This window comes from Fusarium subglutinans (assembly GCF_013396075.1).
Source record: "Fusarium subglutinans strain NRRL 66333 chromosome Unknown NRRL66333_c0000101, whole genome shotgun sequence".
In the NCBI taxonomy this organism is placed as follows: domain Eukaryota; kingdom Fungi; phylum Ascomycota; class Sordariomycetes; order Hypocreales; family Nectriaceae; genus Fusarium; species Fusarium subglutinans.
The window spans coordinates 1-18,241 of NW_023502164.1; the positions used below are offsets into that span (position 1 = coordinate 1).

General features: G+C 49.6%; 6 protein-coding genes across 6 annotated transcripts; 2 read left to right on the forward strand and 4 right to left on the reverse strand.

The window, feature by feature from the left end:
- Positions 1-1,274: 1,274 nt before the first annotated feature.
- FSUBG_7761 (high-affinity phosphate permease phosphate-repressible) lies at positions 1,275-3,666 on the forward strand (the record flags this gene model as incomplete). The annotated part of the gene is made up of 4 exons (XM_036686098.1): positions 1,275-1,361; positions 1,485-1,573; positions 1,631-1,920; positions 2,012-3,666. 4 exons carry the CDS (start codon positions 1,275-1,277, stop codon positions 3,664-3,666), a joined length of 2,121 nt encoding a protein of 706 aa, XP_036536683.1.
- Positions 3,667-3,998: 332 nt separating this feature from the next.
- FSUBG_7762 (glutathione S-transferase omega-1) lies at positions 3,999-5,829 on the reverse strand (the record flags this gene model as incomplete). Its single annotated transcript, XM_036686099.1, has 6 exons — positions 3,999-4,079; positions 4,275-4,377; positions 4,448-4,711; positions 4,768-4,856; positions 4,925-5,372; positions 5,426-5,829. The coding sequence occupies 6 exons, from the start codon at positions 5,827-5,829 to the stop codon at positions 3,999-4,001; spliced, it is 1,389 nt and encodes a 462-aa protein (XP_036536684.1).
- Positions 5,830-6,665: 836 nt separating this feature from the next.
- FSUBG_7763 (Zn(II)2Cys6 transcriptional activator) lies at positions 6,666-9,504 on the reverse strand (the record flags this gene model as incomplete). The annotated part of the gene is made up of 6 exons (XM_036686100.1): positions 6,666-7,364; positions 7,416-7,658; positions 7,710-8,373; positions 8,420-8,689; positions 8,749-9,151; positions 9,213-9,504. The coding sequence occupies 6 exons, from the start codon at positions 9,502-9,504 to the stop codon at positions 6,666-6,668; spliced, it is 2,571 nt and encodes an 856-aa protein (XP_036536685.1).
- A 1,917-nt stretch (positions 9,505-11,421) lies between these two features.
- FSUBG_7764 (uncharacterized protein) lies at positions 11,422-12,419 on the reverse strand (the record flags this gene model as incomplete). Its single annotated transcript, XM_036686101.1, has 4 exons — positions 11,422-11,440; positions 11,496-11,549; positions 11,603-12,145; positions 12,298-12,419. The coding sequence occupies 4 exons, from the start codon at positions 12,417-12,419 to the stop codon at positions 11,422-11,424; spliced, it is 738 nt and encodes a 245-aa protein (XP_036536686.1).
- Positions 12,420-13,604: 1,185 nt separating this feature from the next.
- FSUBG_7765 (cyclin B) lies at positions 13,605-15,211 on the reverse strand (the record flags this gene model as incomplete). The annotated part of the gene is made up of 4 exons (XM_036686102.1): positions 13,605-13,693; positions 13,743-13,881; positions 13,931-15,133; positions 15,203-15,211. The coding sequence occupies 4 exons, from the start codon at positions 15,209-15,211 to the stop codon at positions 13,605-13,607; spliced, it is 1,440 nt and encodes a 479-aa protein (XP_036536687.1).
- A 1,555-nt stretch (positions 15,212-16,766) lies between these two features.
- FSUBG_7766 (50S ribosomal L2 protein) lies at positions 16,767-17,993 on the forward strand (the record flags this gene model as incomplete). Its single annotated transcript, XM_036686103.1, has 3 exons — positions 16,767-17,709; positions 17,763-17,836; positions 17,892-17,993. The coding sequence occupies 3 exons, from the start codon at positions 16,767-16,769 to the stop codon at positions 17,991-17,993; spliced, it is 1,119 nt and encodes a 372-aa protein (XP_036536688.1).
- Positions 17,994-18,241: the final 248 nt, after the last annotated feature.

An 18,241-nucleotide genomic window follows, 5' to 3' on the forward strand; every position in this document is an offset into this window, starting at 1 on the left:
TTATTTTATAATATAGGCTTTTTATTATTTTTCTAATATTTTTCTAAGCTATATAATCTTATATAGCCCTTGTAATTAAATCTTCTAATTATTCTTTATCCTATTGGCTAGTTATTTATCCCCTCCATTAGCCAATTACAGCACTCAAACCGAGGGGGCGGTACAGAGGTCACGTGTTAATAGGTGTACCGGGTCTGGTACAGGTATTGGCTGCCCTTCGCCCCCCACGCCCTGCCGACCAAGCTTCAACACCACGTGCCTCTTTCACAACTGCCAATGCCTTGTTCCGTTGTCTTGAACGGTTAACTCAACGCAAGTCTACAAGCCACAGTGGTCCCAGCCCCCATTGGATTGGGTTATTCTTCCAAGGCATTGATTTGATTTGATTCATTGCTCTTCACAAGCTAGACAAGTCGGACAATTCTGTACCCACACGGGCTACCGAGTCTGGCTGACAAGGGACAATGGACAAGGGTCCCCTAATAAACGAGTCGCTGATGAAGCAAGTCATTTGTGTTTCTGCTGCTCAAAAAGATCGTCACTCTTCTCCAGACAATTGACTTACAGGCCTGGTATTGTCTCCTTGGCACCGCTGACCTATCGAAACTGGTCCTCAATACCTACTGAAACACTTGGAGCGCCAAGCATCTCTAATCCATCGGCGTACATAGGTGGGTACCCAGGCTCCGGTCGCGCTTCTTACAAGGGTAATTAAGTTAATCTTTAGAGGGCTCTGCCAAGTGAAGCCAACTTAGCCAAGCGTACAGTACGCGCCTAAGCCAAGGGCCCGGTCCGTCAGCTCAAAGCAATTCAACTACTAAATTCATCGTTGCGGCTCGCGCTTGGCACAGCACAGCACTCAGTCCTTCTTTAAACTGCCTGCCACACAGTTTTGCGATGGCATCCCACACCCCTTGATTCATATCATACCTTAGCTCGCGACCTGCTCTGGTTCTGGTTCTGACCCTGACAACGGCGTCCTCTGTTTCTCTATTCTTGCTATAATCCTGCTGGATTGAAGCACGGCCATGAGAATTGCGATCCTCTCCTCTCCTCTCCTCTCCTCTCCTCTCCTCTCCCTCTTCCTCTTTGGACCTTGCTTGTCCGTAATCCCAGTAATTGTTGTCTTGTAATTTGCCCATCATCCATCGGGCTCTTTTGGACCAGTTCGCCCGAAAGGAGTTCTCAGACCACCCCCTCTGATCTGCTCTGAACTGAACTGAACTGAACTGAACTGGAACTTTTGCAACTGATGCTCATCCCCGTCGCGAATCATGTCTCTTCTCTCGAGATATTCTTTGCGCCAAAACCGCGGGTTTTTGGGCTCGGACAGTTCTGCTCTGCCATCGCAGGATGCACAGGTAAGTCAGTCAGTGCGTGGCCGCCGCCAATGTGCCTGGCAACATACTACATAAGCCTCTCTGCCTCCTGTATCTCCATGATTTTGATGTTGTTGACTAACAACGGTTCTGACATATTAATAGGATCGCCAACAGTTGCGCTACGAGCTTGACTTGAATTCATGGAACTTTCGCATCTGGGGTGTCTGTGCCTCTGGGTTTTTAACAGATTCGTGAGCTTTCTCTTCACCACTTCTGTACAACGACACTCTAACTTGTGAATACCCTAGCTATAATCTCTTCTCGACTAATGTAATCCTCGCTTCTATCGCATTTGTATACTGGCCCAATGGCCCAGAATGGTCGGGCCTACTCATTAACTTCTTCACACTCTTGGGATCTGTTGTTGGTCAGATCCTCTTTGGCTACCTTGCGGATCGCTATGGCCGAACTCGCCTCTATGGTGTTGAGCTCGTTCTGGTTATTGTATCCACGATTGGAGTCGCCACGAGCAGTCATGGCTACAATGATCTTTCTTTTCTCGGTCTCTTCATTTGGTGGCGTTTTGTCATGGGCATTGGTGCGTGAATCCTCCTCAGCAACCTCCCTCTCTCTGGCTTCCAACCATACATGAGAAATGACAAAAACCTCGATGCTAACAAACACTACAGGAATAGGAGCTGAATATCCGCTCAGCGCTGTCATCACATCGGAATGGTCCAGTACACAATCTCGCGCTACTATGCTCTCGTCCGTTTTCATGATGCAGCCCATCGGCCAGGCGCTGGCCCAGTTGGTCGGTCTGTTTGTCCTCCTCGGCTTCGAGCGAAGTCACAACCTCCAAGGAATGCGTTGCGGGCTCGATAGGTTGCATGAAGAGGAATGCAAAAAGGCCTTGGACGGTGTCTGGCGCATTGTGATCGGGTCAGGTGCCGTCCCTGCACTGCTCGCCATCATCTTTCGCTTCTTCCTGTTCGACTGTGGTATTTACAGCCTGGAGGTCAGGAATAAGCCGAGGATGGCTCTAGCAAATACTCAAAGAATCTACGGTGCTCCCCAAGGTGCTGGGCTAGAAGCATTCCCCAGCGGAGGTGTCAACGGGCGCTCCATGAGTGGCGGTGCTGGTGGACAGAACTCGTTCCCGATGAATCAATTCGTTCAAAGTCAAGCACAACCACAACCACAACCACCAGCAACATATCAGACTACGTCGCCCGATAGGAACCACCATGCTGCACCTTCGTATCGCACAAATGGTCTTGGAGATGGTATGCATCTCGCGAGCAGCTCGCAGCAGCCGATGCCAGTGCAGTTTTCGAGAGAGGACCTCCACAACTACTTCATCCGCGATGGGAACTGGGCATATCTACTGGGCACGGCGGCAACATGGTTCTTCTTGGACGTCTCCTTCTATGGCATGAGCCTCGACAATAGAGGCACCCTGTCGACGATGTGGGCGACTACCACGCCCACCAAGATTGACGACTCTCTCGAGTGTTGGACATCATCGCTTCGCGGGGGAAATTCGACGGTGCCGGATTGGGCCACCGATGGACTTCCAGTTTGGTCGACCGACGCGACGCACCCCTGCAACACCATCTACGACGTGCTTATCGAGCAAACAAAGCAATATCTCTTGACTGTCTCGCTTGCATCCATTGCAGGCAGCGCTTGTTTCGTCTTATTTGCCAACCGCATCCCTCGACGTCAGTGGCTCACAGCATCCTTCCTCGTTCTCGCTGGCTTCTTCGTCATCACTGGATGCGTCTACTATGGCGTCCATCAACAAAAAGGTGCTCCGGCCACAGTGGTGTTTGTAGCCATCTGCCACTTCATGTTCAACTTTGGTAAGCTGACACGCTCTCTGCTCCGCATGCTCAGAACTAACCAAGGATCACCAGGCGCCAACACATTGACATTCATCATACCAGCCGAGATCTTCCCGACCTGCTATCGTTGTCTGTGTCACGGAATCTCTGCTGCAGCAGGGAAGCTAGGCAGTCTCGTTGCTGTTCTAGTGGTGTACGGAATAAATCAGTCATATCAAGCAGAAAACAGACAAGGACTCATCTTTCTCCTATTTGGGTCTGTGGCTGCTGTGGGTGCCATCTTCTCCTGGGCATACCTACCTGATTCCCAGCGTCGTGTCGAGTACGACGGTAAGAGTTACCTCGAGTCCAAGACGCTCGAGGAGCTTGGTGAAGGAAGAGCCAAAGCACGACTTGGGGGCGAGCTAGTGACGATAGAAGAGAAATGGGATGCTATCAAGAGGAGGAAGAGAGGGTCCATGCGAAGCGACCCCTCCGTGCCAGATGGTACTATATAAAGGCCTCATGGCATTTCGAACTGTAATTATCACATCACATATTTGCTGTCTAAGCGACCTCGCCAGGCGCTGTGCTTTCCGTATAAATATTCATAATGAAATAGATACCCCTTAACCACAACCACAACCGGACTACGTTCGGAAAACGTACAGCCTCCTGCTCCAGTCGATATTTCATACCACTCTTTCCAATGTACCGAGGATTTCAGGCATTGCTAGAGACTCACTATCGATGTGTAGCTTCTTGAACTTGATGGTGCCCATATTGTTTCATCAAGGCATCTAGTGTCTCGCTGTATAGCCCGTGGTTGCTTGTTGTGGCTCGCACGCTCCTATCTCCCTCGATAGCATCCAGCCATCGCACCCAGCGCGATCCAGGCGGGGAAGACGGTATATTTGCTGGGATCGGGGTTCTAGAGAATCGAAGAGCAAAAGGTGCCAGGTGTATATCGACCAGAGACATGCTTCGCCCGAGAAAAAACGGACCCTATGATGATGATGAATTGGAGTCATTATTTTGGTCACAAGCGATGTACCGAGAGCTCTGGATCAACTACCTTTTTGTCTGCAGCTTCGACAAGAGTATCTATGCTGCCCTGTAAACTAACCCCTGTTTCATCTCCAAGAGCCGGGTCTTGATGTTGGAGGAGTTTGAAGAAGTTCGGGACGATATGACGGTTGATCTCCATATCGTCAGTGTTGCCTCTGATTCTGGTGATAGTGCAATGTATCTTACATGGTCAATCCAGAAACGGCAATTGGCTTTCAATCTTGACTCTACCGGAAGCATCGGTGTTCCTTGGCCGAGATCTTCAAGCTGCGCATCTCATCAATATCACAAACCAGCAACTTCAAGACGAGACTAACATATTCTAATATGACAGCACTCTTCGAACATGACCAGTTGCTATGTGCTATGGTGGGCACATGGCCATTAGGGTTAGCCAGGAGGGGTTGGGTTATATTACGGAAGGCATCTGTCTCGCAGTACTGGTAGGGCACGCCTTTTGCCTCCAGGGCGATCCAAATACGTTGAGAGAATGGGCTTTGCGGTTAGTATACATAGAAGTGCGAGTGTGCTTGAGTATGAGTTCGACATACCAGAAACATGCCGCGTAGAGTTTGAAATCACTCTCCTTTGCGTGTTTTCTAGCTGTGAGTAGTGCAGCTCCTGTGGGTTTCAGAGGAGTCTTTTTTAAGAATTATCCGTATTAGAAACTCCTTTTTATTCAGAATTGGCGTCATAGGTATGGCTTACCTGGGCCTTCTCCTTCTCCTTTCTCACATCCCCTTGGTTTGCCAAATGCCTCTGCACACTATTCTTCTTTATCTCGTCACTCCTTTGGAGCGTGTGCTTATGTGGCCCAGCCACACCGTCTCCCTTTCCATTTCCTCCATTGCCATTGACTCTCTGTATTGTCCACAATCGCTGTCCTGCCAGACTTGCGTCAAGACCACTGGTGTTATCAAGGTCCAGTCGAGCCCCCGGGAAGTACTCTGTAATTTTTATCTTGACGTCACATAAATCGCGCTGGCGCGCATTTCTCTTTCGTTTCTTCTTATTGGGGTCGTCAGATTTAGGTGTTCCTGGAGGACGGCCTTTCATACGACAGTCCCAGTAGTGCGAGATGAAAGGCTTGCGCTTATAACGCTGTGTCGAACGATGGGAGTAGACGTTGTCTACATGAGGAAAGTATGTCTCGAACCTAAAGCCGTTAAGGACTGGAATTACATCACAGATAGAGGCGGGCTTCTTTACTCTTCATGTGTAAGAACAATCGTCTCATCCACGTTGAACAGCTTATTCCGCCACATTTCCAGATCTGGGGGATCAACGATGATCTTACTGCTCAAGAGGCCGCTCGATCTTCCAAAGTCCTGTGGGTGAGCATTATTCTGTATAGTGAATATCCCATCGACGGGTGTTTCCATAACAGGCACCGACACTGATATTGGCGCAAGTATACCAAATTGACCAGCGGTTGCTGGTGTCGCGATACCAGAGCCACTGTGCATAGCATGGATATGGTAAGCCTCTCCAATACTGGGTGCCACATATCCTTGCAGATAATCCGGCGGCAGACCCGGAGTTGAGAACGTTGCGGATAGCACCGGGCCGGAGGCGGAGGCGGAGCCCGGAGGCGGGGTGTCCGGAGCTGCCATGGCCGTGGGTCTCCGTCCTAGTACAGCCACGGCGATGATAAAATAAACTCCACCGCGAGATTTGTCACTCGACGGGAACGACCAATTCCTCTCAGTGGCACTTTCTGACGTTTCTGTTGCTGCTTTAAGCCGCTGGTTGCCTGGATCATTGCCTGAAAGAGGGGCAAGGTGTTACTGAGCTGCAGCTGCATAGCAGAAGAAGCAATAAGGGAAACGCCCCACCAATCCTGCACAGACCATAAGGTACTACAGACAAAAAGAAAGCCGCAAAGAGGCAGAAGAGATCAAAGATAGAAATAACCTTTGAAACCCCCGACAACAAAAATGAAAGCCTCGCAAATCGCTCGCAATCGTATTATAGGAACAGCCCGATGCGGGGGTCGAACCCGCAACCTTGAGATCGCGTACTCGTAAGAGTCTCACGCTCTACCGATTGAGCTAACCGGGCGTGGCTCTTGATTTGATTCTATGCCCAGCAGGATCACCTTGAGACCATGGTCAAGTCAACGACACGCCCGTATCCAACCACGGACCTCTTTTCTTTCCCTGCACCTATCATGGTCGTAATAGTGGTGTTTCATTGTCATTAGAACCCGGGTATCCTTCAGAATTACTCAAAACATACATGGTAAGTCTTCCATGAGACTCCCAACCCATAGTGTACAAAATTGCCGATATGTTTGTCCCGTATAAACGCCCCTGTTGCCAATTCTGGTTCGTGGTGTCTTCACCTCCTTCTCTTTCTTTTTATGATAATTGTGGAATCCCGGCTAGGCTCTCGATGCCATGTTGCTTGCCCAACAATCCCACCCGCGAGAATTCCCTGTTCACCGATTTCAGGTATCCTTTGTTTCCCATGTTCCCAAATCCATGGCGTCCATTGGTCCCATATTCATCAAGGCCCGTAAGACGCCCTCGCCAACTTGCGGTATTCCTGATTGTCCTTGAATGTCTCCCCAACCATCAGGCATTGAAAAACCTCCACTCTGGTCAAGGCTGGTCGGCATCGTAAATCCAGCTGTGTCTGAAAAGAATCCTTGTGTGCTCCCGTCGAGAACACTCGGGTTCATCAAAGTCTGGTTCGGCGACATGGGGCTCGCGTTGAAAGAGTTGTGTCCGGATCCGTTCAGCTGCCCAGGTGCCAGATGGTTCCGTTGGTCAGATCCTGAGCTCGAATTTGGTGTAGGTCGATTTGATGTCAATCCATCAGGCGATCCTGAAGCATCCTGGCTATCACCTGTTACATCGCCAAAACCAGACATTGTCCGACTGCCAGATCCAGTCTTTTCGAATGTCGCCGCTGAGCTCGGTGTAAGAATGGGTAATTGTTGGTCAGACGACATCCAAGCCTGCGTAGCGAAGCTCTCTTCAGCAGTCGTGATCTCTGGTACGCTACGATTAGGCTCAACAAGATCCGGTTGGTTTTCACCTCTCGACGGTTGCATATAGTTGCATTCATTACGATATACTGCTATACCTTGCATTCCTTCCGGGTTATCACACCTAGCACCTCTGGGCGCCGCTGGGTTGGCAGGCTTTACGACATTAGTGCAATTCGAGGAGAAACGGCATGGGGTCAAACATACACCATCGTTGTTGCGTGGGAAGGCTGTCTTCAGCTTGGGGATTCTCAGTGCAAGTGCTTCGAGGTCGACATCGAGCTGAACGAGGAATGACTCAGTCAAGGGATTCCTGCGTTTCAGCGCGTTCATGGCAGAGAGCAAGAAGCGAAGTGAGTCTGCCGTCTGGCTGTCGTCCGGTCGACTCTTGAGGTACTGTACAAATACTCGCGCCGATACGTATAGGCAGAAAGAGATGAAGGGGTTTACCTAATAGCATATTAGAATCCCCGCTAATGGATAATAGCTGGCAACACTTACTGTTGAGAGATCCATATGGGAAATCATGCGCATGATGCTGGCAATCTCGTTGGCAGCTGTGATGCATCTAACTTTACTTTCGGCGCTGACCGGCGCGGGCAAGTTGTTCTTCTCCGCTTTGAAGATAGCGGCTTGGTGCAGACAGATGGTCGAGGTATGGATACTCATGTTTGTGAAGACAATGTTAGGATTCGACAAGCCATTAGGAAGCTTGAGTTGGGGAGGGAGACAAAGGGATGTGTTGAGGAGGATATTGTCCATCTGGCGGTGTCGTTTCCAGAACGGACCATTCAGGTCGTTGTCAAGATCATCGGCATCAGGACGGTGCAGATGTACCAGATTTCTGCCAAACAGGCAGGCCATGAGCACGATACCCCCAAACGGCGACAGCTTACCTGCACCCATGGGGCTAGTACATTCTGACAGTGACTGTGTCTGCTCAGGTTTGCTCATGATGAAGGCATCTTCTGAAGCAGGGAGATTGGTCATGATGTCACGTTCGTCAATGGTCATGGGCCAGCCCGTGCCAATACTGGCATACCGGTCTTGACAGAAAGCCATCCAGAATGTTCGGCGTCGTTCCTCTCGTTCTGTCCAATCCTTCGGTGGCGCAAGGCATTGCTTGACGTCGAGGCCCGTTCCGTCTAGTCTATGAAGACCAGTCCTATAATGGTCAGTAGAGAAACGGTTGTCGCTCAGGGAGTGCATACATTTGAGCCAGGCGGATAGCAGAGCCAGTGTTGATCCAGGCCCGGGGAAAATACATCATCTTCATTTCATAAGAGGCCAGCAGAGTATGTGTCTGGCAGTGAGCAATAGAGATCATGTGTTCTCCATAGCCCTTGACGTAATCCGCCTCAACGTACTTCCGCGCTCTGCGATAGAAGAGATCTTTCAGATCTGCATATTTATCTGTTATGGTGCATGCGAGAGTCCACATGGCATATCGCAAACAAACCGGTGGCCTTTGGTTCGGAGCGCTGTGATAACTGGTTAGACATTATACTTTTCCGCAGTATGAGGAAACAACATAACATACAGGTTCATGGCGGCAAGGTAACGGTATTTGTGAATCATGGGAATGGACGGATGAACCTTCTCGAAATAAATCTGGTGAAGCTCGTCAATGGTTTCTTGGGGAGGCAGAGGCTCCTCGAGACCTAGGCCAATCATTTCCCATGTGAAAGTACCACCAACGTTGTTCATGCCCATATCTAGACTGGCATTGAAATTGAAGTCGTCCATGGTACCTTGCTGCGGCGATTTATCGGTGAAGTTCCAGTGCTGGTCCATACTATGATCCCCGGTAAGGTTTATAGGCGCATTTGAGATATTAAGATTCGCAGGGGACGCTGTCTGAGGTGGTCCGGACATTGCGACATTGATGTTCTTCGGAATATTCTGCGGAGGTTCCTGAGTTTTCAGCAAGGTTTCGACTTGTTCTGTAAAGTCGCAGCACGTCAGTAAATCCAATTGTCGATAGTATGTCGGGAAGAGGCTCACTCAGTCGCTCCTCCAGAGCCTTGACGTAACCACGCTTAGGACCACTCTTCCTCCGCTGTTCGTCGTAGGCGCAAGTATGACCAAGACGGGAGCAGGTACTGCAGCTAGGTCTGACTCCATCGCATTTGAGCTTGCGCTTCCGACATATCATACATGCCAGCCGTTTTGGCTTGGGAACGCTCGCATTATCGGGTATTTCCTGTTGAGGCGCTGTTTCGTCCCCATCGGCGTCGTCGCTTCGTGGACGTTTGTTGCCGGTGGTGCCAGCTCCCTTCTCATTTGAGTCTGGCATGGGGGACTATCTGGAAGGCTGTGTTTGTTGGTATCGGAGGGTAGGAGTCGCGAACCGATTGATCAGACGGCGGCGGGGATAATAAATGCTGGACGGGCGGAATGACACGGTCTTAAGGGTCCGCACCTCCCGGAGAGAGATCCGGATATTCAATAAGCAATAACAGAAGTGGAAACCAGGAGGAAAGGCCGACACTGATAAAAGTCCGGAAGATAACGTGTTGGTGTTGTACCAAAGAAACGGTAATACGGAGCGTGGAGCGATGGGATTCGAGCTCACCACCGTGAGTAAGGTAAGGTAGGTAAGGTTACGGAGTTAAAAGATGGAGGCAGGTGGGAACCCTTGTTGTTGAGGGAGTCGTCGGACTCGGGTGGAAGGTGGGGAACAACTAGAGCCTACTACTTTACTAGAGTCTCATACCCTCTAATGGTTGGCAGCCAACGGCTCCACGGTTATCAAGGAGCTGGTGTTTGAGGGGTGCTTGCCGCGATACACCTTGGCTGCCTGGCGCGCCTCTAAGACGTTGCTGACTTTTGGAGGTGGTGGCCAGTGGAGTGAGGTACTGTACGTTTTGTACTGCACCTAGATACTAGGGTACCGTCAGTCTAGCGTTGCAAGGTTGGAGGTCGTTGCGCGTGCATGAGGATTAATAATGACATTGGATCCAGACTTACATACTCTGTAGTACAGTAGCAATCTGCAATTAGGTTATCCCTCAGGTTGTTTGCACAACCCAAGTGTGACGGAAATCAGCATTAAATACTACTCTTGAGGTTTTCGACGAAATCCCCGAATGCATTGCTGAATATGACTGTATTCGTCATCAAGAAGTTATTACCACATCTCTCGAACTAATATCGTCAACATCCACAATTACTTGCAGATATCATCTATCCTCTAGGTTAACACAGCCACACGCTTCGCTTGTTTCCGCTCTTCTAGTGGCAGCCATTTATGTCAGTGGGCGGCCGACTTGAATAAATATCATCGTCAACCTTGAGAAGCATGATAGTAACATTTTGTGTCAATAAGAAAATAAAACAGCACTCGTACTCGTGTGAGGTTGCAAAGCACAAAACAGAGCTACTCGATTCTACAACCAATTCAACAACGACAGCACTTCCTGAACATATCGGTTAACCGTTTGTGACAAGTTAGCCACTGCACGTTTATTAGAGTTAACTCAAACCTAATTATTACAAGCATTGCTAGAACTTCAACTACCTACCCTAAATATCTAACAGTCATGATCAATTCCTAACTATTCCTCTGGTTGAAGAATCACGCCTTGACTATGATATCAGATATAATAATACACAACGTCTATTCTCCCACACGGGCATGCATGTTTCCTTCTTGTAAAGTACAGCACATTCTGTTGCTTCTGATACCTCCCAGTATCACATATCACAATAAACCTACTAAGCTAGACACATAGCCTGAACGCTATCTACAATGGACGTGCCGGTCCTTATTTAGCCAGTCTTACACACAACCTAATCCTATCAAGAGCTTCACAAGAAACAGATAAGGCTGGCCTATGATGGTTTGCATGCTGAACACGAAATATTCTATACAGTACCAATTGCGTCGTAGAAATAAGTGCTTTCAAGGGCCAGTATAAACGGCTCGCACTGTACTTGACGCGACTAAGGGATTATATCTTATTTCCTGTCAACATCGACACCCACGATCCGCAAAATACCCAAATCACTATATGCAAGGCAATACCTTGTTGGAGCCCAAGCAACTACTGGACAAGCACCAGCTGTCTTAAACGTGTGGACATGGTCTCCTGTCTCGACATGTGATACTTCCAGGCCAGATCCTACAAAGCAACAATAACACCAAGTTAGCAAAAGCATCTCAAACATGGGGAAAGAATTTTCACCTTCATCACTTCCACCAACAACAAAACTACCATCGAACGTAAAGCCTGAAGTCAAAAAGGTTAGCGAAATTCACTATAAACCGACATCAAAGGAACGCACTCAGGCTCTTCACTGGCCCGACCATCCTCGTAATTGTCCGCTGGCAAATCCAGTCTGTTGTATCCCACAATGCAATAATTGAGTCTGAGCCTCCCGTCGCCAGATACCGCCCCGTAGGCTGTAGATCAGCAGTCAGACACGAAGAAGTATGTCCATTGAGCTCAAACTCGTCCGTCTCTTCTCCATGCTTGCTCTGCAATACAGGTTGAAATCCAGGGTACGACAAGACTCGGCTACGTCCTTCTGCTGTCGTGACGAATATCTTCTCACCGCTCCAGCAGAATGCGATCTGGTTGGTCTGCACGGACTGTTGATGTGTGCTGAGAGGCGTCGACTGGGATGGCGACAGAACGAATATGGTATCTGCCTTGTTCCCAACGAGAAGCGTGTTCCCATCTGGTGCCCAGACAAGAGTAAAAGCGTCCCCAAGTCCTTTGACCTCGTTGAAGCATGCTTTTGTCCTCACGTCCCAGAACTTGACCACGCCGTCACTGCTGACACTGCAAAGCTCTGCATCCTTTGTTGGGTTGAATGCGACCTTTTCAACAGATGCTGAGTGGCCCTTGAGCTCCGTCGAAAACTTCACATGAGGCTTTTCAGGGTTCCCTATCTCGTTCAGCCTCGCTCTAGTGGCCTTGCAGGCCCGCAGACTTGATCGACTTACACACTCTGAGGGTTTTCTCTGACGACCCCGTTGCTACTAGAGTCCCAAGGGGATTCCACGCGATGCATCGCAAGCTTCACCATCAAAATCAGCAAAAGGGACAAGACAATAGCCCCCCCCCAGCCAGAGAGCACATACCTATGGGGATTCGAGCCCCGCGAGTTATTGGGGTCGTTGTAGGGCTGACTTCTGAGGTTGCCAAAATAGCCAGAGAACTTATCCTTTGATAAACTCTGTCTTGCTCGAAGGACCGGTGCCATGTTATTCGACGGATAGGTGTAAACTTGTTTGCTGTGATGTCCAATGTTCTCGCTCAATTGGCAGCAGCTATGTTGCCGCTCAACACATGCGACGACCTGAGCACCTGGATTAAGTGAAATAAAATAAGTGGCTTGTCTTTACAGTTGGCGGAGGTTGGAATGGTTGTCTTTAAAGATTGGTGCTGGATGATGTTTAATGGTGATTGGAGTGCTAACATGGAGGAGCATCCCGTCAAGGTTAGTGCGGATCACACAAGCCACAGGCCTAAAACCAAAGGAACGTGTCTCTGATCCTTTGGTTTGGTGGGCCTGACGTGACGCGACCTAACAGTTAAAGCCGAGTCTAGGCTAGTGCATTAAAAACCATGTTTATAGATGCCGTCGCCAACGGCAACCGTTGTGACATTAATCATGTTCTGCGTAAACATCCAGCTCTACCCGTCCGTACATAGGCACGCGGCTGATAAATAGCACGCGAATTTACCCACTGTAACCATCCAAAGCCCTGGCCACAATCACCCATTGTGCTCCATGTATTCGTGAAATGCAAAACTTCATTCCTGCCATTCCTGGGCTCTTTCCGTAATCCGGTCATGGTATATGTACAATTTTCTATCACAAGCCCTTTTCACGACGGTAGCCGAGATGCGCAAGAGCCGTATCGAGTTCTCCTACTCCAGTCATTGAGAAACATCGCCAGACCGCCAGATGTCAAGCTCAGCTTGCATCTGCTACCCCGTGGCCCGTGTCGTACAGCTTCCATTACTCCCCGTCCAGTGCCCCATGAATAGGCCGTCTGCACAGCCAACTCCAACCAGCCGAACCAAGCCCTTAACTTCCTTCGCCAGTGACTCCATGCGCCATGTATGAAGACGAAAAGCATGCTTCGGGAAATGTGCAAAAACCAAACAATCGCAAACAAAAAAGTGCGGGTGCTGTCTGTAATATCAGACAGTGAGAATATGAATCCAGACCAATACGGCAAGTGCTTTTCATAGCATACTCGCTTAGGTATCGACAGTGGAATGTGTGGTATCATGATGGCCCACAAGGTTTACCAAAGGGCGTCGGTGATCTATTAACGTCGTGAGGCAGCGGTGTAGCTGAATCCAACCGCTAGCCGAGTATCCTGTTCTTCAGAATATCGAATAAGATGTGCCATAAAAAGTTGTGACTTGAGTGTGCCTATGATAGCTCATCAAGGCTCAGATGAACGTCGGTGATTCCAAATAGAACAGCATTCTTCTTTGCCCATTGGCGGGCAAGAATCGAAGCTTTGTACCTGGTCAGCTGGCTATTCTTTGCGCGCTAGGAGATACATACCCTTCAAGAACTTCTTGCTAGCATACTTCTTGAAAAATGCTTCATGAGTGACAGGGCGAGCGAGGTAGTCGACCATGAGGTGAACGACAGGCTCGATCTCGTCCTCAGTGTAACCGGCGTAGTAAGAAAGAGTCTCGTCCTGCACATCCATTAGTAGTTGACACGTTAAGAATGTGGATTTCACGTACCCATTCGCCACGGTCAAGCATCAACCGCGCTAAATACATGGCACCGGCAGCAATGTGACTGGGTCGGTAGGCCATGAATCGATGGTCCAGCAAGCCAATCTCCATCAGGTACTTTCCAATGGTTCGAGACTGGATATCGTAATTGTCTGCCTTGGAGACACGGCGGAGGAAATTCATAGGGTTGGGGTAGCTCAGATCATAGTTGAGAGTGCTCAGAATAAATCGCTCAGCACTCAGAATCTCGGCCTCAGTAAAACCATCGTCGGCAATACGCTTGAAGTTCTCGACGTGAGGAGAGAGAACCTCCTCGTACTTGGAAGCGATAAACATGGCAGTGATTCCCACAAGTTGGAGACGGTCAAGCTGGACTACCTTCTCGGATAGGAAGCGATCAATGAGATTGACGGCGAGAAAGAGGGTTTCGGGAAGTAGATGGAAACGGGTATGGACCTCAACGAGCCAGTCGACCAAGATACCGCGCGTCTTCCATTCGAGCTCGTCCTGGTGAGACATATATTGAGGATTGGGAACCGACTTGCACTCGAGATCGTGCAAGTACTCAAAGATCTCATTGGCATATTCGGCAACCATAAGAGGATCCTCTAGATCCTCGCTGTCCAAGTCCTTGACGCCAGGAGGGTACTCGAATGGTGCATCTTGCACCTCCGCCTTGTCTAGAGAGACCTCGGGCTTCTCGACTTCAACCTCGACAGGTGTCTCTGATCGTTCACGCTCCTCGGGAATAAGATGCTGCTTTTTGGAAGGGTGCTCATTTTCGTTGACGGGAGCTTTTATCTTGGTGTTGGCGGCATCCGTTACAACCTTTCGCTTGTTTATGGTACCGGAACCGGACTGAGTCTTTGAGTTGGTAGGCTTCGAGCCGAGAGCAGTTCTTGTGGTAGGACGCGCGGTCTTTTTCTCAATACCAGTGGGCTGAGCAGCCTTGGAGACCAATCCCTTGGCCTTCTTTCCAGCAACACCATCGACCTTTCCTACATTACTGACATCGCCCAATGCAGCGCGTTTCCGCGTGTTACTGGCGGCGGTACCGTTGACTGTGGACTTCTTTGTTTGCAGAGCAGCCTTAGCAGGCATTGATAGCTCATCAACCTTTAGAGCGGCAGCTTGGGCTCTTGTAAGACGCGTCGTGCCGCTGTTCTCGTCATTCTCGTTGCCGGCGAGGCGCGTACGAGTGGCCCGAGCCTGCTACTCAAGTTAGAATGGCTGATCGGGGGAGGAACCCAAGCCTCTCGGTCACGTCTGAGCACTTACTGGAGGCATCTTGGCTATGTAGTTGTTGATCGGTGTAATATTGACAAGGGGGTAGTGCTGGAACAAATGAGTTAGTCAACGCGTCGAATGAGAAACATGAAAGAAAAAAGATGGCTGAGATCACGAAAGGATATAGACAAACAGCATTCGAGACGCTGAGACAGTCGAATCAGAATAGGAATTCAGCTACCAACCTTTGGGTCAAGCCTGGTGAAAACACCGCGAAAGGAATGTTGTGAGTCGTGATAGATGGAGCGATGACTGATGCTGTATGTTAGTCGAGGGTGAACCAGCCCGGAATACAAAGTTGTTGGCGGACGAAGTAAACAAGAGGTAAAAGGACAGGAGCAATGGGCAAATTTGGGCGGAGACGATGTTTATGTTCAAGAACAGTTGTGGTTGTGAGGACGATAGAAGTGTTTTGACGAGCGGGTAAGGAAGATGAGTTGTGGAGATCCACCAAAGTGGGTACGTACCCGTACGCGGCTAGACAAGTCGCGTTGCTCTTCGTTGCTCTAGGTACGTCAGGCTCCCAAGCGTGATGTCCCACTCGAAAGAAAAGGATTGGAGCTCGTTAGGAGCAGGGGTGATGCGATAGCTTGGTTATTTTTCACGGGACGTATCGAAACGCGCAAAGAATTGAATACTGCGGCGTGAGGTGCAGTAGACTACCCAGGTGCGAAAAATGTCGAGTAGGTAAGGTAGGTAGGTAGGGCTGGACAGTTCAGCAGAAATGCTTGATATCAGACGGAGGATAATGAGAATGGTAGGATGAACGAAAACCCTGAACAAATGGCAATATCCCGATGGTCGAACAAGGATGAACGTAAAAGAGACGGTAGAGACGACAGGCACATTTACAAAGTTGAATATCAAAAGAAGAGAGAGAGCCAGGTCAAGGTAAACGGACGACGGTGGACAGGTCTTGACATTTAGTATGGAGGGGCGGGATGTATGAGATCAGTACAAAACGCGCCTGCATCCAGGTCAAGTCGCGAAAGCTGCTAGTAACCTGGAACCTTGGAAAAGCTACGTACTACTTCCGGCTCGAGACTGTGTTTTTGTGGGACTGCCGCCCTAGCAACCGCCGGCCAACCGCCTTCGAGCTCAACCTCATTGGCCCAGCCTCGTCGCGGGTTGAGGATTGTTCACGAAGCACGAGCCATGTGGGAGCTACCTACGTGAGGGCGTCTGTGGCGGTACATGTGGCGGTGCACTTTTACTCGAGTGGCTCAGATTTGTCCCTCCGGCACAAAGTTGTTCATTATCCGATGAAATTTGAACATCTCCAACTACGACACCAACGGTGCCATTGGCGATAGTCGGCTTCTTTTCTGACGGTCCTGGATTCCCCAATTCGTTTCTTGCTACTAGCTAGAGATTGTTTGAGCTACCAGGAAGCTTTTGATATTGAGAGGCCCGCCTGATCTGCCCTCCAGCGACCGTCGTTGGGGAAAGCATTGCCTTCCCCTCTGAGTTAATATCAAACCATACAACCACACGAACCAACTCCGATGAAGACCAGCTGCTAAAATTCCAAAAGTTGGAACACTCAAGACCGACAATGCTTCAGTCCGGCCTTCAATTTGCTGCTGCGAGGCAGAGCGCTTTGCGCATGGCTCTGAGCCGATCGCTCCCACGAACTTATGCAACCATCAGACGTTCTAACGAGACCACCGCCAGTCCGAAAGAACTCGCCGAGAACCCCGAGAGTCAATCTGCTATCTTGCGAGTCTATAAGCCCCGAACGCCTGGTGTGAGACATCTCAAGCGACCTATCAACGATCATCTCTGGAAAGGACGACCTTTCCTTCCCTTAACATTCCCTAAGAAGGGCCAAGCTAAGGGTGGCCGAAATGTGTCTGGTAGGATCACCGTGCGACACCGAGGTGGCGGTGCGAAGAGAAGAATAAGAACGGTTGACTTCCTCCGCAACCGACCAGGACCTCACCTGGTGGAACGCATTGAATACGACCCAGGACGGAGTGCGCACATTGCTCTCGTCACTGAGAAGGCTACCGGACGTCACACTTACATTCTGGCCGCTGATGGTTTGAGGTCTGGGGATATTGTGCACAGCTACCGTGCCGGTATTCCTCAAGATCTACTTGACAGCATGGGGGGTATTATTGATCCTGGTATTCTAGCTGCGAAGACTGCCTTCCGTGGTAATTGTCTACCTATGCACATGATTCCTGTTGGCACTACAGTATTTGCCGTGGGATCCGCAGCTAGACGTGGCGCCGTATTTTGTCGTAGTGCTGGCACCTCAGCTGTGGTCGTCAACAAGAACGAGGAGACGAAAGACGACGGTACTAGGGTTATGACCGGCAAGTACGTTGAGGTTAGACTTCAGAGCGGCGAAGTTCGAAGAGTTAGCAAGGACGCTTGTGCGACCATTGGTGTGGCTAGCAACATTCACCACCACTATCGCCAGCTGGGCAAGGCTGGACGAAGTAGGTGGCTCAACATTCGACCTACAGTCCGTGGTGTTGCCATGAACAAGGGTAAGGAACATAGGCGCATCTTAGTAGGACTGCTGCTGACATGAATTACACAGTCGACCATCCTCACGGTGGTGGTAGAGGTAAATCGAAGGGTAATCGCCACCCTGTCTCTCCTTGGGGTGTTCCTGTAAGACTACCTAACAGCCTCGAAGCATATGAAGCAATGCTAACACCTTCTTCAGACCAAGAGTGGTTACAAGACTCGACGCAAGCACAACAGAAACAAGTGGGTTGTGGTACCTCGACCTCGAAACAACGGGAAGCGCCGAGACAAGGCCAATTAAGGGAAAGGAGTAATGAGTTGACGCGTTGGATGAAAAGCACATGCCAGGCCGAGAAAGAAGTCGGCCGTCAGTGCGTTGTATATTATAACGCTGCATTGTATCATATGTGACATTATAGATAAGTGCCCAATTGGCGTCTTAATCAAAGAACCACGTAGGAGCATATATATTCCATCATTTGAAGTTTGGCCATTTGACATTGCACTGGAATTGTTACAAGCTGATTTCATGCATACGTCAGTATACCC